We start from the raw sequence: 23,671 nt of genomic DNA, 5'->3' as shown, positions 1-23,671 counted from the left end.
TGTGTGTGTGTGTGTGTGTGTGTGGGTGTGCAGGTCATGGTCTAGAGAGGAAGGATAGACTCTGTATACCTTGCTGGAGGACACACCTTGCGAACAGTAACTGAATGTACATTGGAAAGGTTGGCACAGTGTTCCTTAGTATATTCAGCAGAACTGGTGAGGAGTTAACAATTAGGATTGGGATAGGAAATAGAAAATAATCACCTTCACTTATGTTGTCATATCTGACACATGTCTGCCTTTGCACATGGCTCATTTTATATTAAAGATTTTCCTCTAAAATCAACTTATAACCAGTACAACACACACACTCATTCAAATACTTACAGTCAATATGCAAAAAAAACAAAAGAAAACAAACACAATGTTATCAGCTCTTTAGGTTATCAGTAAAAGTATGCGCACTGATAAGATCTGAACTAGCAAAAAGATCTTACAAATGCTCTCTCTCACACACATACACTCTACAGACGTTCTTGTCTCTCCTCCCTTCAACGTTTCACACACTTTAACTCTCAGAATGTCTGATGTTGCATTATACGGCCTTGAGCTGCTTTTTTCCCCTATACTACACACATGCTCATTTTACTTAAGCATCATTCTCTTTTAAAATAATTTATTTTACAAAAAAAAAAAAAACTGACAGTGGTCAGGGCTTTTATTTTAATTTTTAATAATAATTGTTTGATTGTTCCACCAAATCAATAATAATAATAATTATTATTATTGCTTGATTATACCACCTAAGTTCCAAATAAATACAAATAATATTAATAATAATAATAATAAATACTGCCTGACTAAATTCCAAATAAATACATATAATTAATATGATTTTAATTATTATTATAACTTACATCTATTTCTATTCTATATGTATACATCTATTTTATTTATTATGTATATTATATATATTTAATTTTATTTTTAATTAATTTTTTATTACAGTTAATTTTTTTTGTCAAAATTGCATATGTATAAATATATTGTACAGTGATTTGGTGCTAAATACATTTTTATTATAATCACATTCAGGGGGAAAAAAAGTTTTTTTTCAGGATCCTTTTAACCTAAAATTAAAAAGAAAAGCATTTAATAAAAATAGAAAATTATATATTTATCAAAGGTTACAGTACATTTACATTGTTACGATAAATTTGTATTTCAAATAAAGTCTTAGTCTTTTATTTATATAGCACCATATACTTACAATGTTCATTGTCCAAGGTGCTTTACAATTCAAAGATAAAACTAAATACCAACAAAAAGAAAACAATATAACCCTAAAACACAGTTAAGAGAAAAAAACAAAACAAAACAAAAGGCCACATATATACACATTATTTAAAAGCAAGAGAAAAAAAGTAGTCTTTAAGTTTAGGCAGAGACCCTATAGCGCCAAACATCCACTGAACTGCAGCACAGGCCTGCCAACTCTTCATCTGTTTTAAGCCAACAATATTTGGTCTTAGTCTTTCATCTTTTTATTTATATAGCACCATATAATTACAATGTTCATTGTCCAAGGTGCTTTACAATTCAAAGATAAAACTAAATACCAACAAAAAGAAAACAATCTAACCCTAAAACACAGTTAAGAGAAGAAAAAACAAAAGGCCACATACATACACATTATTTAAAAGCAAGAGAGAAAAAGTAGTTTTTAAGTTTATGCTTGAAAATGGACAAAGTGGTTGCGGATCTAATGTGTTGTGGTAAGCTATTCCAAAGATTGGGACCGACTACCTCAAACACTCTATCACCCCTATGTTCAAGTCTAGATCATTATAAAGTTTCTATTATTTGAAAGTTATTTATAACAGAGCCATTTGACAGTGGTTGGCTGTGATCATGGTCAAATAAACATCATTACACTAAATACAGGGCTAAAAGCAGTGTCCAAAAATTTTTTTTTTTTTTTTTTGAGCCGATCACTGAAACCATATCTGTAAGATGTTAGAAATACATTTTAGTCGTTGATCATATAGCTTCTCCCTCGTTCAGCCTTTACAGTTGTAGCAGTCATTTTTACCACATGCTGCCAACAAGCCACTAAAATTCCCATAAACACCCTTGCCGCGGTCAGAAGTCATCACTAACAGCGCTGCATCTAACTTGTCAATCAATAAAATCAATCTTCTTTCTCAAGGCTCTAAGAGATAGTGACACTGCATTAGTATTCACAGAGGATAGCATTTTGAGATAGGCTAACAGGGGTTATTATTGAATGGGTGATGTTTATGTGTCTTTTTACTGAATGTCTTTAACCCTGGTGTCAGAAAACAGTGTTGATGTGACTGAGGATCCTCATGTTTGCATGCTGATTTTACCACTCACAGGCTAACAGCCGTCCTCTTAAAACAAACACAGATGGACAGCTACTAAGAACTCTCTGTCTCTGCTTCCCTCACACGTACACACACACTCTGGTAATTAAGAAGACGTTTCTTCTCTCTATGGTCTCATAAAGTTCTCTCTGCAAACATGTTTGTAGCTTTAATAGTAATTGAGACTTTGTTTTGCTGCTTATTCTACAGAATTACGACTCTGGCGACACTTGGTGACACTTGGTGACACTTGGTGATCGGCTAATCAGCCTTCAGGAGACACATGACAGCTTTATGACAAGAAAAATCAACACACACAATGACAGAAACAAACCACACACACACCTGGGCAGATACATAAGCTGAAATACCTGATCAGACAGCCTGTAATTACACACACACTTGCATTTCTGGTTTCTGTTGAAGAAATGACAACAGCTTGAGATGTCTGCAGATTAAAGAATCAAAACATACAAGAGAAGGCCTCAGCTTGGGGGTGTAATATTACAGTTAAAACTGAATAATTGTAAATTATGCTTCTAGGAATGTTCCGCATTGTGCTTTTAATCCCAACAGCATGTGATTTGTCAGAGAATTAGTCAGTGACATGAAATGACTGACAGCCAGAAACATTTTTGCACATTAGGTATTTTTAGTTTATTTTAGTTACCCACTTTAAATGCTGAATTGCTTTCTTTACTGCACAATATGGGCTGAGGGGCATGCAATAATGACCTGTGTTGACATTTATAAATGCTATTCAATGACAGGATCAGTCTATGGACAGGATATATTAAATTTTAAAACATAATCAGTGTGCAGATTATTTGACCTTCTATGGTACAGCGTTGCCATGGCAACAATTAATTTCCACTTATTTCCTTGTTATTCTGAAACAATTCTGTATTGCAATATGGAAATTAAAAGGGCTGGCCTTAAGGTAGTCAAGGATGTGCTGTTTTTAAGTCAAATGACATTTGAATGTTCTTCCAAAACATTTTTCCCACTTTCAACCTCACATGGAAGACACCTGTTGAAGTGCTCCAGAAATTACTCTGTTAGCCTCATTTCTGAACATCTCTTCTTAAGTTTTTTTTTTTTTTATCATCTTTGGTTAGTAGATTACATATTTTTATTCAAAAATCAACATTGTCTAACATAGTTTTACTGTAAATTGAGAAAATATCGATGTTGCCATGTGGCACTACGGAAAAGGTATGTTGCCATATGGCAACACTGTACCACAGTGGAACTGAAGTCATGTATTTCCTCATTAGGATTTTTTTTTTATAGATAGTAACATCAATAATATGATTGCAGTTATTTATTTATTTGAAGTGTTTAGTGTAGTATAGTTGTATTGATGTATGAATAAGAAAATTACCCCTGAACTCGCGAGGGGGGCGGCAGGCGGCGAGCACTGCACTCGCAGCAGGGACGTGGTTTGAAATCCGATCCTAGTTAATGTTTTCCCTCCAGAGCCCGGTGCTCAAACTGTTAGTGGGAGTCTGTGAGCCAAGCTTTCACACAGCACCAAACGCCCCGCACTTCACAACAGACCCAGCGGCGCAGCGGAGCAGTTGTGCCCGGACAGCGCAGCGCAGAAGAGCGGAGCTTCTTCCGTAGGACCCCGAGACCCTCTTACGAGCCAAAACTACACTGGTGCTCCTTTAGATGATACAGTCCAGTGTGCTTTTGCTACACTTTTCAGCGGTTTAAGGACTGGACAGAGTCGGACAGCTCAAGGCTGTGTGTGAATACGGCTTCGAAGTTCTTCTCAAACACTGCACTGAGTTCACGTCTGTTTAGATTTTCTTCACGCCTGGGTTTGGAAACTTCAGTGTATTTTGATGATTTGCCCCCCGAATGTAATTCACGAAACATCTGGAAAGGACCCCGCAGACCAAGCTTTCTCAAAAAGCCAATAAACCTATTTTATTTTGATCTCGTAAAGGATTACTGTCAAGAAGGAATTTGGTGAGGAGTTTATTATTATAATTCTTATTATTACATTCTTATACTGCCTTTTACAATTGCCAATTGTAATTTTACAAAAGTCATAATGGAATTTGTTATGAATATAGAAACATGAATTTTGAAATATTAAAATAAATAGATAAATAAATAGATAAATAAATAAATAAATAGATAAAGTTATAAAATGCATACTTCATCACGAGAATAACAAAGTTCAAGGCTGCACTCATGCTGCATCATTTCCATGGACACAAAGCAGCATCAGAGCCGTCTCTAATATATAGGCAACTATAAAAGCTGAAGTCTGCATACTTTACCAGTTTTATGTAGCACTGCGTTTTGACACAGACTTTGACTCAGACAGAGCTGCTCAGACCAGGTATGTAAAGGCGCCTTTGAGGGGTAGGAAATAGTCTTATCCTCATATTTCTAGTTGTTTCCTTGTTCCAATTCCAAAACGTGTTTTTCAATTGGGCTATTGATTAAATCAAAGCATTCTGAATGGAAACAAAGTTTTAGTGTAGAAGAGCTGCGGTGACATGTGGTGTGTGCCCGTATCGCTTACAGTCGGACAGGTGTTGCGCGGTGTGTGTGTGTGTGAGTACCGCGTGCTCCAAAGCTGCTCCACCAGTCGCGAGGAGAAGCCGCACCTGTGCTGAAATAATTCACAATATGGCTCGATTAAAAATGTTTGCGGTGTATAATTTAGCCTGGTGTGTGGCAGTCGATTTTGAGCTGTGAAATTGACTCGTTTCCTGAAGCGCGAGTAAGAAACTAGCCTTTAATTCGTCAGCAGCTGGTCTTTGTCATGAGGTGTAGGTTTTTTAATGGTGCCGAAACCCACCGTGGGATGTGAGGTGACGGGAAACACAGTCAAGGGCGCTTATATCAACCTATCCTTCGCGCTGCACGAGTTTAACACAAAACTGTTTATAGCTATTCCCTTTAGACACGCCATATAGAGCCATTTATATTTTTACCTGTTGTAAACTCAATAAGTCGTTAACGGTCACTCAGTTGGCATGTCTTTCTGATGAGAGACTTAGCCCTTTACAGCTTGAAGTATGATGCATTTTAAAACCAAAATTACATCCATTTCTTCTGCGGCCACCTCAGCAGGGCTTCATTTGTGTTGTTTTTAGCTCATACTGAAGGGAACCTCACCAGTTTTTCCTCTGCCGTACCCACGGGCCATCTGAAACCAATTGTAGCTATCGGAGTGAATTAGAGTCTCTGGAGGTGTTAACGCAGGCTACTGGGGGCAATTAGCCACCTCATGTACTAGAGTCATTCAAACCCGACTAGAGTCCGTGGTGAGAACTGAACTAGGATGTAAACTGTTAGGTTTTCCCCTAATCTCGATGATATCATTATTTTAAGCAGACCTATTGTTTATATAGGTTTCTTTGGGCTTTAAATGGCTGACAGCAAGAAGTTTCTTGCTGTCAGTTCAGGTTGTCAGATGCTGAAATTTGGCTGCTAAACACATGCACTGTATGAAACGTTCTTGATGTCTTGTTTTCTTGCTGACTTACATTTTTAAACGGTATCACTACCAACAATACATTAATTGTGCTTTTCAGTGAAATTAACAATTTACTGATTAGGAAAATAATCTCTGAAAACTCAATATAGTATAGAAACAACTGATTACAAGCTTGGATGTTGAACCAATGATAACAATCTCCCACTTTCAGAAATGTCTACACCTTTTTTTGGGGGGAGATAATCATTACTTTTCTAGTTATGTGTCCCGTGCACTTTTCAAACCAGCCCTGGTGGAACTAGTAAAGGTCTCTCTAAGGCATTCACACAACTCAAATGTGAGAGGTCGTGTCATCAGGGAAAAAAGAAGCTCTTTTCAATTGGAACCTTGACTAATTGTGACCCTTAGCGCACTGGTGCTGGCTCAAAATCAATACGCTACTCTGTGGACTGTCGAAAGTTTGAGAGTTGAAGTCCTGAATATATGTCATCAAACTCTCTTTCTCTAAAGTTCCTTATGCTTTTTTATACCTTATTAGCTACTGGTAAGAGATTAATATAATATATTATTAAAAACCTCAACAAAAAATGTGCACAAGATCATTTTACACACAATGCACAATGCAGTCCAAGGGCTAAACACAGCATGAATGAAAACGAGGCATACAATAAACAATGGACAATGTTACTGCCGTCTCTCGCTCTTTCATCCTTCTGTTTTTAATTACCCTTATGTTTTTCTTTTTCTATTAATGTTTTTGTGGACAGTGTCATGCCAGATGCTTTATGTAAGCATATGAGATGATGGGTTTAATGCTAGAATGCACAGAAAAGTCACTGACTGAGAAGTTTGGAGAAACCCATAATTTCACAGTGACAAACATCTGTAAATGTGGTTTGCAAATTGGTCCTCTTTGATTTATCTGTTTGATGTGTTCCTCCATGGGGATGTTTAAAAGGGTGGGTTAGGGAGTTTAATTCTCACCTTTATTCAGTTGTCTACACTGAAGCATTGCACAAACCCGTAGCCTCCCACACTCCCACACACGCGCTGACAGAGCTCTCAGAGAACCGCAGGAGGGCGAGTGAAGTCCTCGGAAGAGGATTACAGCCAAACTCTAATAGAGACACCTCAGACTTCAGCTTTTCATCTGCTGTCTCTCTCTCACTCTCTTTATCGCTCTCATACTCTCCCTCCTAATCCCTATTTTCATTGGCAGATTTTAGGCTGGGCTGGCCGTTGACATGGTTGCACAATTACTGGAGATTACTGACATTTTTGAGTCCCAGATTTGTTGCAAGGTGTGACTAGCGTGTGATAGGATTCTATTAAAACCTTCTTTCACCCAAAACTATTAGACATTACATGCATAAATGCCCAGGATTTGAAAGAATATTCTTTCACTGCCTTGTTCAGGTCTGTAGTTGTTTGCTTGCCATTAAAAAATCATTATATTTTTTATACTTTAATATGTGTTCTATATCAGTTGACTGAGGGGTCTAAAAGCAAGAGACGGAAAAGGAGATACAGACAGTAAAAACATAGTAGCTAATGTTGAATTATCGGCTAGACTGATAATCATAATATTTCAATAGAGTCCAAATCAAATTCTTCAGTAATCCCCTAGATAAACACGACTCTTCTGAGAGAGTTAGAGTTTTACACACCACACAGCAACACACTGCAGCACACATCAGTCATGTCACACAGTCCCAGCTGCCTATACCCTAAAGTTTCATTTGCACAGAAGTATATGCATTTAAGTTTGGGGTAAGTTTTTCAAAAGAAATTATTACTTTTACTTAGAATGAATGGTTACAAAAACATTCTATTTTGAAACAAATTATGTTCTTTTGAACTTTCTGTTCAAGGGTATAGAATGATTTCTAAGGGATCATGTGGCACTAAAGACTGGAGTAATGATGCTGAAAATTCAGCTTTGCAGTCACAAGAATAAATTACATTTTAAAGTTTATGAAAATAGAAAACAGTTTTTAAAATTTAAAATGTAAAATTGTAAAAATATTTCACAATATTACTGTTTTTACTGTATTTTTGATCAACTACATGCTGCCTGGGTGAGCCTAAGAGACTTATTTCAAAAACCTTTAAAAAAAAAAAACTTTAAGACCCTAAGCCTTTTAAGGGTATGTGTTAAAATGGCTTATTATAAATGCATAGCTAAGATACAAGCAGACACAGTTCAGTATTCAAACTACACCATGTTGTCTTAAGTAACATATATTGTACAATCATCCATTCATTATCGCTAAATAAACCAATCAAGATAGTCTTGTATCACAACAAAGAGGTTTATTTTTGCGATAATGACTGGCTTACTGCACATTATCCCATTCATTACACTGCTTATCCCCAAATAAATAAATAAATTGTGATTTGAGATGAAATTAGAGCATTATGCAGAATGTTGCCTGGTGAAATCGTCAATTAGTTTAGCTGTCTTGTACCATAGAATGCTGTGATCAACCAATCAGAATCAAATACTCCAAAAAGATGCATAATAATAATACAAGATAAGGCCTTTTCCAAGAATATATCAGAGTTTGTTTCTGTTTTAGGCCTCTCCCCTACTTTTAAACTTTGTTACTGTAAGATAGTATGGCTCCAGAAACATGCTCAAAAAACACACCTACGATACCCACTTCAGAAATATGCTCCACAAATATACCCTTCTCTCTTACAACAGCAAGTGCTGATACACTATCAGCCCACAGCGCAGTGCACGCTCCTGCTCCACCGGCCAGAGAAAACACTGAGTTACTCAACACACCAGCCCGGCTTCTCTCCTTCTCTCTCTTCAGTATGTGCTGACCAAGAATCAAGCGTCTGCTCGTCAAAGGAAAGAAAAACAGCGTCACACTAGCCTCAGGAGAGTGTGTGTGCGTCTGTTCGAGAAGAATGCCACCGTTTAAAGTTAACGCAAACATTTTGTGTGTCTAAACCAAGGCTGTTCTGAAATAACAGGAGTTCAAGTTTAAAGCAACACAGAGTCCTCTCAAATTCTCAGTGTCTTTGAGCGAAAATCTCTCAGCGGGGAATCAAACCATACAGCCTACAGTATATATGTGTATGTGTGTGTGTATTTAAAGCTCTTTACATTCCTTTTATTGTGACTAATGTAAACTCTCTATGTGGCAAGATGCAGACACACACACATACACAAGTCCCAGAGTGTAGGGGAGCATATGTTTTCTTTAGAGAGATAAGTGTGTTTGTGTTAGCTTAGTGAAAGACGTGTTTCAGAGTAGACCGACCAGAGAAAGGAGAAAAAAGGGAGAGTAAAAAAAGAGATGGCAAAAGAGAGTTTACAACAAATCCCAGTCTCGTCTAAACTAGCTCGTCTAAACCCACTGTCTATGTGGGCTGATAGACATATAATATAAAATCACTCCATTTCATTCACTCGTGGCAGTTGTGTGTGGTCGTCGCACTTTATTTTTCAATTTACAGTGTACGCAGAGAGACTGCTGCAGACATTTGCACGTCAGCACAGAATTTCAATAGTGTTTTGAAAAATGTGTCCCATGTCAAAATAACAAGGAACAGGCCTAAGTTTTATTGAATATCTGTGAGAATTTGTACTTTTTTATACTGTTAAATTAAGTGTTTGTTCTGTGTCCCTTCTCTATTTGACCACTGATTGTTGATTGTGTTTTTGTGTTTCAGGTGGGGGACGGGCAGCGACAGGACTGTGTTTGTGTGTGTGTGTGTGTGTGTGGCAGCGCTACATTGACAGCATGTGTGGAACGGTGGAGGATGTCTGAGTCTGGTCTCCGTGGTGAGGACACTTGTCCCCGCGTCACTCAGCCCGGGATGGTCCCGCTCTGTCTCCTTCTGTACCTCACGGCCCTCATCTTCCCTCCGGTGTACAGTGCCCACCTGCTGTCCCCAGAGCCCACAGGTCAGACATTACATCTCACCCTCTCTGTCTCATGCTCACAAAAACCAGGAAATATCAGATAGTTTTTACACAGTGTTTCTCAAGCCTGGAAAAGTAATTTTAAATATACATTTTGTGTACAAACCATTCAGTTTGGGGTCAGTAAGATTTTTCTAAAAATGTTTTTTAAAATAAGTCTCTTATGCTCGCCAAAGCCGCATTTAGTTAAACAAAAATACTGTAAAAACAGAAATATTGTTAAGTATTGTTGTAATTCAGAATAACTATTTTCTATATTAAAATATTTTAAAATGTTATTTATTCCTGTAATGGTAAAAGTGAATTTTCAGCAGCCATTATTTCAGTCTTTATGCTTCAGAAATCATTCTAATATGCTGATTTGCTGCTTAAGAATCTTTTTGTTATTATTATTATCAATGTTGAAAAGTTGAAAATACATTTTTCATGATTCTTTGATGAATAGAATGTTCAAAAGAAGAACATTTATTTAAAAGAGAAATCTTTCGTAACATTACTGTCACCTTTGATCAGTTTAATGCATCCTTGCTAAATAAAAGTATTAATTTCTTTAAAAAGTATTACTGACCCCAGTTTTTTTAATGATAGTATGTTTTGCTCTGAAATACTTGGTATATAGACATACCAAGATTGATTTGTGAATATTTTGTTCTGTTCTGAATAAATATATTATGTTCAATGAATCTGACAAATTCAAATTCATTGTCATGAATCACAAATTAGTGAATCATTAGTGAATCAGTCTGAAACAGAACAATTATAAAAACACTTACAAAGTTTTCTGAAATGACTGGAAAGGTCTTGGTCATTTCTATAGTGAATGTACATTTTCGCATTTATTGTTTGCTCTGAAATATTTTGTCACCTAGGTATACAGTAGGTCTTGTATAGAGGCCACAGCGATGTTTTGTTTGAAAATGAATGGGTCGATTCTCTTAAATGAATCAGTCAAACTGTGTTCACCATACTAAGTGATTCATTTTAGTTCATCTGAATCTTTGCATCTCTTTTTGAAATCTGTAAACCTTCAACAAAGGGTCTAAATTGATTTAGGCTTCACTTACCTGTGTGATTCACACCTTTTTTTTTCAGTGCAAGCACTTCTCAAATGTATTTTTTGGACACTTTCAAAAGACAGAGGATTGTTTGTTATTATTTATCACATGCTGAAAATGAATCGGTTGTCAGTGATTCTGTGTTCTTAAGGAGCTCGAGTTGCAGCCTCTTCCATTGGGCAGTATGTAACTGGCTGAGTTTGTACAGTGGCACAAAGTGGGTATTGATGCAATGAACACTTGTGTAGCTGATATTATTTAAACACACTTTGTCCTTGCCATTGATTTATTATCCCGCAGTTGACGGATGAGGCCCTGCAGAGTGGTTTACATGACAGCTAAGAGTGTGTGTGTGTGTGTGTGTGTGTGTGTGTGTGTGTGTGTGTGTGTGTGTGTGTGTGGACTTAATAATAGCTCATAACTCCAGGCAGATAGCGTCTAAATTTTCTGCATATGTGGGCAGGTATGAGAGAGCCCATGTTGTTGAGAGGTGTTGATCATTATCAGTTGTTTGTTAAAGACAGGTTTCTTGGCTGAGTTCACCCGAGTCTCTGTTGTGTTTGGATTCTAGATGGCTCTACTAAACATGTTACAGTCACTTAGAAAATAGAAAGGAGCTTGATGCTTTCTTGGCCCATTTCTCTGCTCTTTGAGTGTGTGTTGGGAGAGATCATCTGATTGCTGGTGGATCTGATTTCTCATACTGATAGCAGGTAAATATTAGGAGACGGCGAGAGAATTACAGTTATTGTTCATACATGGTCCAAAGGAGAGAATGCAGAAAGTCTTCAGCAAAGCAACAGCATAAACAAAGAAGGATTGTTATGAGACAAGAACCTGCAAACACCCAGGTCCTTTTCACTTCTAATCCTAACCACCAAATCCCCTGTTTTTCTCTCTCTTTCTTTCTATTCCTCTATTCATCTTTTTAGGTCTGTGAATCCAGAGACAGTAAGTTTGAATTGATCATTTCAGACAGACAGATTAAATCAATAAGCCACAAGAGGCCGCACATTACAGTGAAGTTAACGTGAGTAAGATGTGTTCTTAGGCACAGTATGAAGCTGTGTATGAAGTAAAATAGCTGTTGTGGTCAATTTAACACAATGTGTGTATGTGTGTGTGTGTGTGTGTGTGTGTGTGTGTACATACATATATGTATGCATAATGACAATGAGGCATAACATGCCTCCTCAAATCAGAAGTGATAATCAAATGTTGAACTATCCATTTTATAAATCAGAATATCAGGTCTTAATTCATTAATCTTTAAGTCTTGATGCGCAAGTGCACAAGTGTGTGTGTGTGTGTGTGTGTGTGTGTGTGTGTGTGCATGTGTTTGTTACTGAAAGTCTTCATTATGGTTTAAATAGACACTATATTGCAGTCCTTCTTCTTATTACATACTACTTACATTTCCATACATTTTAAGACCCTTTGCACATTCGTATGAGTGTTTTTCTTTTGTTCTGCTGTTATTAGTTGGGGTTGGTTCACCTCATTAATGCTCTTTGAAACTCACTGCAGGTCAGCAGATGAGTTATTAATGAGCAAAGAAACACATTCTCTAAATGGTGTCTGAAACCACCTGTTCACACGAGGAGAGACTTCCTTGTACCAGATACCTGCGCAGTAATGCACACACCCGTACACACAGACAGAGGCACAGGCGTGTGAAGCACATACACACTTGCTGGCCTGTCAACCTGTAGGATGGGTGTTTTCAATGTAATTATCAGTTCCCCTGAAGGACATTACTTAGATACTTACATAAAGTCATAAGTGGTAAAACAAACCGCTTGGTGTGTGTGTGTGTGTGCGTGTGTGTGTGTGCGTGCGCGCATGCGTGCGTGTGTGTGTGTGCGTCAGAGTGTAGCAGGACTTGCTTCATTTCTGACAGGTTTGTACTGAAATGTTTTTCCTTGTCCATTATCATCAGATTCTTTCTTAAATCTATTTTTTTTTCATGTCAACTATACACAGCACATGTTAACTATACAAATCATACAGACCCCAAACTTTGGGGTGTTCTAAAAGGTTTTTCTTAAAGGTTAGAGATTGTCTCTAGTAATTATGATTAGCTTTATATAAAAACAATAGATGTCTATGGTAAGTCCTCACTTAGTCAAGTCAACGTGTGTTTGAGTGTGTGTGTGTTGCTGATTTCCCTCAGCTCCCCTATACCACTTCTGGCAGTCATGAACAGATGGCAGAAGTTATGTGCTGTAAGAAGTCCAACAAACACACACACAGAGATGTGTACACTTCTCCTTTACCACCCATGGAATGAACCTCTGCCTTGGCAATATTCCTGCTCCAACACATAGCATCCCACACACACATCCACAACAAACCAGAGCTTGATGTGTCGCACAAACAGCAGTCCATCCATCAATCTCCTCTGGAGTTTAGTTAGATTTAAGCTTTGGCTTAGCATCTTATATATTAGGCTCCTCAGGAACACAGAGTCCTCTATGACTGCTGCTTTCTCTCCTGGGATGCTTATGAATAGTTTATAAAGCATTAATAATGCATTAATGACAGTGTAACAACGCTTATACCGCACACAGATCAGTTTGTAACCGAAAGTGATCAAGTGCTGGCTTTGTTTAGCAGTGTGCAAACATTATAAACTGTTATAATGTTACACAAGGACAGCAGGCCGTATGAAATTTTTGGTTTCAGTTATTAGCCGTTTATACTGTCTGATAGACTAAACAGTGTGTCACATGTTTAGGGGAATCTGTTTTTGTTTAAAATTTTGAGTTATAAATGGGATTGCATATTCATGTTAATGCGCTCAGACTGTGTGTGTGTGTGTGTGTGTGTGTGTGTGATTTGGGATCTTGCTGAGCAGCTGTTGCCAGTTGCTTCTGGGTATCATTGACTGGAAGGAAGCAAGGCAGAGGATTAGTACTTTTCCTGCCCAGTAATACCCTCTCTCTCTCTCTCTCTCTCTCTCTCTCTTTCTCTCTGAAAATGCTGTTTCTATTCAGAATAAAAGACAGAGTGGGTAAAGGGGGAAGGGCAGGGGCCATGGAGAGGTGACATGTTTGTGTGTGTATTTGCTTGATCGCTTGTGTTTCTTTGAGGGCAATTTGAGGTCACAGAGTTGAAAGAGTAACATCTCACTCAGCTCATTTCTTATTCTTTGTGAACTTTGTTCGCAAGACATCTCACTTGGCTTTACAGCAGACATTTACACATTTGACATACAACAATTTAATATAGTGATAAACCCATTTATGTTGGCCAAAATGAAGAATCAGACAATGTTTGGCTATTTTGAGATATATATGCACTTCAGTACATTGGCCATTGGCCATAATCACATCAGATGATGAAATAATGGTGATTAAGTACTGTATTGTTCTAAATTACACACACACACACACACACACACACACACACAATTTTGTTAAACTTATTTAAGATGTCCTTGTTACAGTGTAATTATACAATTAAGTATGGAGTAATTTTAATTAACAACATGTACTTATACATACTTATACTTAGGGATTAGGGTTTGGTTTAGGGTTAGTTGCTTGTAGTTGTGCATAATTTACTATTGTACATGTAACGTGTAACAAGGACACTATAAAAAAGTGTTATCAAATATTAAATTCACAGGATATTCAACATCAGGGTGGGATCAAATGTAAAAGTACCACTAATATGAATATTGGGGTGTGTCCTACTAAATTAAACTTTTAATCAAGAACAAGCCTTAATTTCAACTCCAACTTAAACACTTTTTATGTTCAAAATAAGTTTTTGTTAACCCTAATTCTGAGAAAATTATTTAAGAGAAGAAACTGGATCTGGATAAAGAGATTTGTGAAATATCCAAAGATGTGCTGACGTTACTTTAGATAAAGAGCATGTGTTTGTTCATTTTACAAGCTGCTGCAGTGTGGTTTCTGTAGTGTGTGTTCTGTACAGTGTGTAGGGTTTGAAACTAGGCCAGTTCGTCTATGGAGTGATCCGGTCCCTGATTACAACCTGTGTGTTTGTTTCAGTGTGTGTGTGTGTGTGGCTCTTTGAGTGTGTAGACACGTTAACTTGTTGAAAAAACATTCTTTGAAAGAATGTTTTAGGACAAAGATTAAAAACAAAGGTACATGTACGTATATTTATATATATTTGCATGGATGTGTGCTAAAGAGTTTGGCTCAGACTCTGGATGTTCAGTACATCCAGCTTCCGTTACTAATTAGCGCACCGATGCGGGAGGGTTTGTGTGTGTGTATGTGTAGACAAGGCTTTTTGGATGCAGCAGCTTTCTTAAACTTTCCTCTGGGCACACCGTCATATACACACACACACACACCTCAACAGGACAGAATAAAAGAGGTAACAAGCTGTAAACTCTTCTCCGCCCACCTCTCTTTCGATCGTAATCCTAATCGCCGATCGCGTCTTCTCTCCCGCCAGTCTCATTCAAAGGAGGATCCGGCTCAGAAACGTGAGGTTTTTACATCCGGCATCTGCGATTCACACATACAGTTGATGCAGACTTCAGCTTTAGAAAGATAATTCTTTAACGCAACAAGATTGAATGATGTTGAGGCTGAGGGAGCGGAAAGGAGATTGCATACGAGAAGTGTGCGTGAGACTGTGTGCGTGAATGTGTGTTGTGTTCAGTCTGAAGGTCAGACGACAGTAGGGGATGTTGACTGAGTGTATCACGCCAAACGGCTGAAAGCAGCGGGAAACGGCAAAAGAGCAGACTGGCACAGCTCCGGTTGGTGTGAGTGTGTGTGTGTATGTGTGTGTGAGTAAAGGTGCAGACTAATTACCTGCTATAAATCAGCTACATGTATTGATTACACTGTGTCACAATAGATCACGTACCTGTGCTTTCAGCCATGTCTCTGTGTGTGTGTGTGTGTGTGTGTGTGTGCAGACTCTCAATCCTCCCCCCATATTCTCTTGTTTTAACCTGTCGTTTTGTTGCAACACCCAAAACAAGTGGAACCAGAGACTGTTAGTCGTACACACATTTATCACATGCTGTCAGCTGTATGTGTGTGTGTTAGTGAATGTTGGGACTAACAGCATAGTGACTCAATACACGTCCCTAAAAACAAGCAAATAAATCAAGAGGCCACATTAACCCCCACCCAACACACACGTGTTTGTGAGTGTGAATAATTTTTTTATTGTAAAAATGCAAAACGCTTACATATACAATACCGTTCAAAAGTTTGGCGGTTTGAAAGAAATTAATACCTTTATTTAACAAGGATACATTAAACTGATCAAAACTCAATAATTACTGCTACAAAAGATTGCTGTTTTAAATACATATTGTTGTTTTGAACTTTCTGTTCATCAAAGAATCCTGAAAAAAATGTATCACCATTGCCACAACAAATATTAAAGGGGTCATATGATGTGATTTCAAGTTTTCCTTTCTCTGAAAGATGAAGCTCGCGATTATGGTAAGGGGCGTTACATTTCCGACGAGTGCTTGCGGTGTTCGGCCAATCACAATGCACTGGGTCAGCTGGCCAATCAGAGCAGACTGCGCTTGTCGGAAGGAGGGACTTTGTAGAAAACGAAGCAGAGAGAGGCGGGGCATAGAGGACCTACAATAATGTACAGTATTTGAAAAATAATGTGTTTTTTGAACATTAAAGCATGTCAACATATTCTGTTACACCAAATACACAAAATAATGATCTTTAAAAAAGCATCATGTGAGCCTTTTAAGCAACACAACTGTTTTCAGCATTGTGCATGTCAACATATTCTGTTACACCAAATACACAAAATAATGATCTTTAAAAAAGCATCATGTGACCCTTTTAAGCAACACAACTGTTTTCAGCATTGTTAATAATAAGAAATGTTTCTTAAGCAGCAAATCAGCATATTAGAATGATTTCTGAAGTATTATGTGACACTGAAGACTGAAGTATTCAGCTTTGCATCACAGGAATAAATTACATTTTAAAATGTATTAAAAGACAGTTTTTTTAATTGCAATAATGTTTCACAACATTACGTTTTTTACTATTTTTGATCAAATAAATACAGCCCTATAAGCGATTGAGAGACTTCAAAAAATTGAAAAGTCTTACCAACCTCAAACATTTAAATGTGTGTATATAATTTTTTTTTTCTTATATATTAGATATTATATTGAAAACTAACAGACATGTAAGATGTCTGTTAAACACACACACTTTATATTAAACACACATACAGCACTTTTAAATTAGATGCAAAAACTGCTGTTTTCTGATTACTACTAAAAATGCCCTTCTCACACAAACACACACAGAGTGTTGACCTGTTCGTTTCATAAAAGTAGTCAAATATATTCCAGCAACTGCTGTGTTGCCCATGGCAGCAGGTTTTAAATCACATCTCACATATTACCCTGCACAACTCTGGCAAAACACTAAAAACCTTTCATCTTTTCCGCATGATCAAAGGAAAACTGTCCTCAATACATGCAAGTGTGTGTGTGTGTGTGTGTCGAATATAGAACAGTGCTTGAATCTACAGTGATTATGAAAATACATGAAGCTGATTATAGAGTGAAAGTATGATTACAGGCTTTGGAGGACGGTAGCGTTGTGGTCACGAAGGTCAGGACATTGCCAAAGGTTCACATCCAGAATGGTTGACCACTGCTGAAATCTAGTAATCTAGTTTTGCCTTTAGCCAATCAATGTTGTCATGATGTCATATCCTGTGGCTTCAGAGTGATTAGACACATGATACTTATGGCTCAGATTTCCAGTCACATATTTCAGTCAAGCAACTGCCATTGAAATAAATGGAAATGCATAGCAGAAAGCAAATACATACTCTGCGTTATGAATTTCAGAGAACGGTGACACATGAACAGGGTTTGTGAGTCTTCATAAAAGTCTCACCTGATCTGTGGTCCTCAAGAGGTTTCTATATCAGCCCTGTAAAACTTCAGCGCTCACACTGGCTCTATTCTCCACACACCTCCTGGGAAATATGGGAACACACAGTAGCCATTTATGATATTTATTTATAACCCCTTCCCCCACGCACATTAGTGTCTTTCACTGGGCCCAGCATATGTTACGCAAACACACACTCCCTCTCTTTCACAGGATATAGAATAGACACGCACACACAGCGGCATTTATTCACTGAAGGAGCCGCCATCTGATGTCAGCACTGTGGTGCCTGTGGATTTGAGTGGTATAGAGGGGGAAGAAAGAGACAGAGAAATGAGTGAAAGACAAGATGAAAGGTAAAAAAAAAGGGGACGGAGAGGCAGATGTGATGGCGTCAAGAGTGAACCACACAAGAACTGATATGAGAAGTGATCAAAGAGATATTAACACTTCACGTGGCCTTCAGAAAGCCTCAGATGGTGTGGTGTATTTGGACTTTGCACTTAACAGCGTGTGTGTATGCGTTCACATGTAGCGGGCGATCTATAATTCATAAACCCAATTCTGCATTCCACTCCAGCTTAGTCTTGTCTGCAAGCCGTCTGCTATCACACTCCTGACCTCACACACACACACACACACGAGCGCAACATCTATGTATCAATCCTTTGTAAGTCTGTCACCGCTCTACCCGGAGATGAATGTCACTTTGAAAAGAGAGAACGAAAGAGTGATAGAGATGCTACAGAAAGAAAACCAGGTTTATTGGAGGTGATGGAAAAAAGAGAGGGAAAATGAAGGAAACTCAGGTGGAATATTTATTCCAGCATGTTGCATTTCTGCATCTCAGTGGGGTTTCCATGCCGTTCACCGGGGTGGTTAATAAACATATTTGTTTATTTTTCCTGGTGTGCGTTTGTGTGATTTTAGATCCACCTTGGAGCAAGAATGTAGTGATTTTTGTAGTATTTATACTGTAGATCTGTCTGTCAAACTCTACTAGATGCAATTATTTTCTAAATAAAAATAACTGCATCTTATTGATTTTATTGTGAATGATTCATCCATGCATATATTTATTTTTTATTTTAATCTTCTGGTGAAATAACGGACTTCTCTCTGCTGATGTATGCTGTACTTGCATTCAAATCTGCCTCCATCCAATCAACAATGAACTGAACCAAGCATTTTTCTGCACCTTACTTTTTTCTTTTTTTTTTTGATAATCCATTTCACTTGGACGTCTCAGTACTGAAGAAAAGATGTTACTTCTGTCTAATCATGATTTAACCTGCATTCCTAATGCTATCAAATCTCAAGAGTGCATGAGTTACACCTGAACAATTAGATTAGCTACCTAAAATGTTTGCTTGCTATAAACATGTCAACTTTCCCTAACTTGCTAAGATCACCTTCAAACTGTTGCTATGCACTGGCAATGGTAAATAGAAAAACAAAACTTTTCTTGCGTTAGGAATTGCGCTTGGACACATTTTGGAATGCAGTGACACATGACAGTTTACCAGTGTTTGGAAAGTTACTTTGTAAATGTAATAGGTTTCTAACTTCTAACGAATATTTTCAACTGTTAATCATTTTCAAACATTTAAACCTTACATTAGTACTCAACACTGATTACTGTCAGACTTTCAAAATCCTTCTTCACTAGAATTAAGATTATAATATTTTAATTTTAAAGCGCACACCACAAAATCAGACCCTTTGTAATTGTTGACATTTTCAAAAGTAACTAATTTAATTACACATTTTTTTCTCAGATTACAGATTACAGTTACATTTATTTTGTAATTAAATTACGTAATTCTGTTACATGTAACTAGTTACTCCCCAACACTGCAGTTTACATAGCCTTACTATATAGCTTAATGTGTACCCTCAAGTCATAAAATATCTGCATAAATCTAATTTCATTATCAATACTTTCATTCACTGCAGATTAAATTTACTCCATTAATACGTCTTCCTCTGTTTTTTCTCTGTTAGATTGGGTGTCAAGTGAGGTGGAAGTGTTTCTGGAGGACTATGTGGCTGGAGTCGGGGACACTGTGGATCTGTCCTGCACACCGCGCGACTTCCTGGTCCCCATCGTGTGGCAGAAAGACGGTGACGCCGTGTCTCCTAACAACCGTACGCGGGTGGGGCAAAAAGTGCTCCGTATCATCAACGTCTCCTATGAAGACTCGGGGGTGTATTCCTGTAGACACACCCACAGCAGCACGCTGCTAAGCAACTACACTATCAGAGTCACCGGTCAGTCTCTCCGAATAATATTTAAATAGTGTTGTCGTTATTTTAGTACAGTAGCACAAGCTCAGGCATGCAAAGCATTGATTGGAAACTTGCCAGTCAGACTCATTCCCAGCAGGCAAACAGGTCTTGAGACATACTCCCAGCACACACCTGCAGGCTGACTTGACGTTTATCATACAAGCACAATAACACACACTCGAAAGCAGAATGTTAAATAGTCTACATGTTGTTTAATAATCCACACGGACTGAACAGGATTGTTTTAGACTGTGACGAGGGCTTTACCCGAATAAAAATCAGGAAATTACAAAAATAGGGCCTCTTTGGGAAGGTACGGAGGAAAATGGCATATTTCGGTCCCTATAGATTAAAATCAGTGTGAAATATTCTTGAATAGACACTAGAGTTGTTGTTTGCGTGTGCGTCACACTTGGCCCATTGAGCCAGCCTGTCAGGTATAGTTATCTTTTACTATACAAACCTTTAAAGTGTCACTGACTATGTTTAGAATGGAATCTGAACACTGCTTACTACGTAGTATACTCTGTAATGTCTATTATTATTATCATTTAAAAATAGTGATACAGTAGGCTATGTATTATACAATGCTACACATTTCATACATTGCTGACACATGATCGGAATTCAGTGTGTGCCATTTAATTATAGGCCAAATGTTAGAACATTTTATAGTAGGAACGTGTTTATTAGAATTAAATTAAGAAAAAATGTAAAAATATTTTAACGTTTGTTTAAGTCAATCAATAAAGTTAAAGTAAAGAAAAAAGTAAAGAAAAATATTTATAACTGCTTTTAATATTACTTTAAGTTCAATTTGGCTAATGTAATAATGTCCATGCATACTGAAAATTTGCCTGATTTGCACAGTATACATATTAAATACTGCAGATTAGTAGAAGGTAGTATCCTAACCCTATTTCAAAAATGTTCATACTGTAATAAAAATATCATTAAACTCTAAGACAAACAGACATTACATGATGGAATGCAGAGATTTGTTTTTGTGGGGTGTGTGTGTCTGTGTGTGTGTGTGTGTGTGTGTGTGTGTGTGTGAGTGAGTGTGTGTGTGTGTGTTTAAACGGTAGTGTGGAGTGATCTTTGGTTCTGTAAACTCGTGGACACAAGCTGAGCTGCTCATTGACAACTAATTAGAATGTAATTATCTGGAATCACCTCATCATTTAAAGCAGATGGAAAAAGTAAGAGTGCAGGGAGAGCACAGTTTTTTTTTTACCGACATGTGTTTGGTGTTAGGCCAGGGCAAATCCTTCTCACCAGCATCTGGAGAAAGACAGAAAAAAAGTGAAACGGGCACACAACCTGCACCAATTATCGCATGCTGATAAAGAGTCCTCAAGACAGCAATATCCTGTTCTGCACACTTTAGCACAAGACATAGCTACCAGACACACTGACAGACAGCAACACACAACAGAGCTTTACAAAGATAGTTCATACAAAAAAAACATCATTAATCACCCATATTTCATTCCAAACCTGTTTGAGTTTCTTTTGTGTGTGGAACATAAAATAAGATGTTTTACAGAATGTTCCAGCTGCTGTTTTCCATATAATGAAAGTGAATAGGGACTAACTTGTGTGCTATATTCCGAGTCTTCTAAAGCTTTGTGTAAGTAACATACAGAAAAAGAAAATGTTCTTTGCTTTTCATGGTCTTGCGTATCTTCTAATAAGGTGGCCCTAAAAGCTCCACACCAGGTTTGACATCAATGACATCATTTTGACAACTTTTGGGTGTGCTAATTTTTTAAAAACATGTAACACCACAGAACAACAACAACATTTTATAAGACAAACCTCCAGTAGCCGCTGAAGACTGTTAAGCCACAAAACATTAAAACATGAGTATATCTGATGGTTTGCTGCAACTAACACTGTGAAAGCCACACACAGAAAGCTTCAGTGTCCCAGTAACAGCATATCTTTAGAAATAAATAGGCCTAGTGTTGGATTTCACGCTCTGCTGGTATTTTAAGAGTGTGTGCTGTACAGTTTTACCTGTGTAAATGTTCACAGAGGAGGAGCTGAAGACAGAATAATCTCTTTTTCGGGGTCATGGCTTTTTTTTCCTCTCCCTCTGAATGAATTCATTTAGAAGCAGAATACGAGAGAGTGTGTTTGTGTGTGTGTATTTCAGGACATGTGTGTAAAAATACAGCTGTTGTCAGAAATCTCTGAGACGTTTTACTCACTGAAACTTTGCTAACATCTGCCATCCATTAACCGCTGTGTGTGTGAGAGTGTGTGAGGGTGTGTGTGTGCAGTAATTGGTTTTGATTTGTTATCAGTTTATTTTCCTCATTCTGCAGATCATATGAATAGGATCATTGTTCATACAGAAAGGCCACTGTGCTGTGTAGTAATAAGATCGTTCTCTCTCTATGTCACTCTGTCTCTCTTAGACTCGCTGTCCTCTGGTGATGATGAGGACTATGATGAAGATGAGGACGATGCAGGTAATGGAAATGGTGTGTGTCACCCTCTTATTTATTATTTCAATCCTCTTTTTTGATTGAGATTTCATGAGGTCTCTCTGTTGTGTAATAAATGCATGAGATTGCTGCCTTTTTAGCTGGGGTTAGGTTGCATCTCATTTCATCAGCTGCTTTTTTCTCCCACTTGATGCTAAAACAAATTCTCAGGAGGAATCAAGACAGAGAAAAGGAAAAGAAGAGAAATAGTTTAAAGTCTAACAGTGTCAAATGAAATGTAACTAAAAATTGGAGAAAATGCCACAATGTCTTTGACTTTGTGTATAACAAGTAAAGAAAGAAACCAGAGGGAGATTTAATTTCTCAAGTTTTTAGTGTTGGTAAGTTCTCATTTCAGTGACCTGGGTTGCGTTTCCCAAAAGCATCATAAGCTTAAGTACATCGTAGACCCATTAAACCAATGAAGCTATGATCAACTTAGGCTTACGATGCTTTTGGGAAACGCAGCCCTGATTGATTTTTTAAAAATACATATATTTTAAACACATTTTGATAAATGTCTGTGCAGGCAAATATATGTCAATATAGCAAGAGAATCAGAATCACTGGTTCTGTCCATATTTAAAAAAAAAAATGAAATAAAAGAGAGAGAAATGAGAACAAGGTAATATACAGTTCATGAATAGAGTAAAAAATAAATAAATAAATAAATAATATTGATAGCATAGCCCAGATCTTTGAATTTGATAAGAAATGGTAAATAACGAAATAATAATAAAAAAAGAAATAATAAAAGATTGAAAATCAGAAAAACTGAGAACAGTTTGAAACATTAAGATCTCTTCAGTCATGTTATTCTTAACTAAAACTAGAAATCAAGCTAAAATTAAATTAAATACTCGGTGAAAAACTTAAATTTGAGTTTAAGTATTTAAACTAAAAGTGTAAAAAAAAAAACGAATAAAGCTAACTTAAAGCTGCAGTCCGTAACTTTTTTTTTGGTTAAAAATGATCCGACATCAATACTTGAGCAAGTATATAACCAGCCAGTGTTAAAAACTATCGCCTTACTTTACCCCGATTCACAACAGTTAGCTTATAATAATGTTTTGTAATTTGAGTGGTACTGGAAGGTTTTCCCGGGAAATTCGAGCATGCTGCCGCATCATTACGTCGCGTCTGTAAACATAAAGAAGTTGTCCCGGCTACTAGGCTATCACATGTGAGGATCCTGCAGGTGGCCGATCGTTTCTA

General features: G+C 37.4%; 1 protein-coding gene across 3 annotated transcripts in view; it reads left to right on the top strand.

Moving 5' to 3' along the window:
- The first annotated feature begins 3,721 nt into the window (after positions 1-3,721).
- Positions 3,722-23,671, top strand: part of fgfr3 (fibroblast growth factor receptor 3) — a 42,830-nt gene continuing 22,880 nt past the window's right edge. For 2 of the 3 annotated variants that reach the window (XM_016457824.1, XM_016457823.1), the window contains exons 1-4: positions 3,722-4,304; positions 9,478-9,712; positions 19,677-19,943; positions 22,388-22,453. In XM_016457824.1, coding sequence (XP_016313310.1) covers positions 9,568-9,712; positions 19,677-19,943; positions 22,388-22,453 — 478 coding nt within the window. In that variant the 5' untranslated portion in view covers positions 3,722-4,304; positions 9,478-9,567. The remainder of the gene's footprint in view (positions 4,305-9,477; positions 9,713-19,676; positions 19,944-22,387; positions 22,454-23,671) is intronic. The other variant, XM_016457825.1, reaches the window with a different exon arrangement.

Source organism: Sinocyclocheilus anshuiensis, unplaced genomic scaffold, assembly GCF_001515605.1.
Source record: "Sinocyclocheilus anshuiensis isolate Anshui unplaced genomic scaffold, SAMN03320099.WGS_v1.1 scaffold63, whole genome shotgun sequence".
NCBI classification, from domain to species: Eukaryota; Metazoa; Chordata; class Actinopteri; order Cypriniformes; family Cyprinidae; genus Sinocyclocheilus; species Sinocyclocheilus anshuiensis.
Note: the sequence above shows the minus strand (reverse complement) of the source record. Positions and strands in the feature narration are given on the sequence as shown.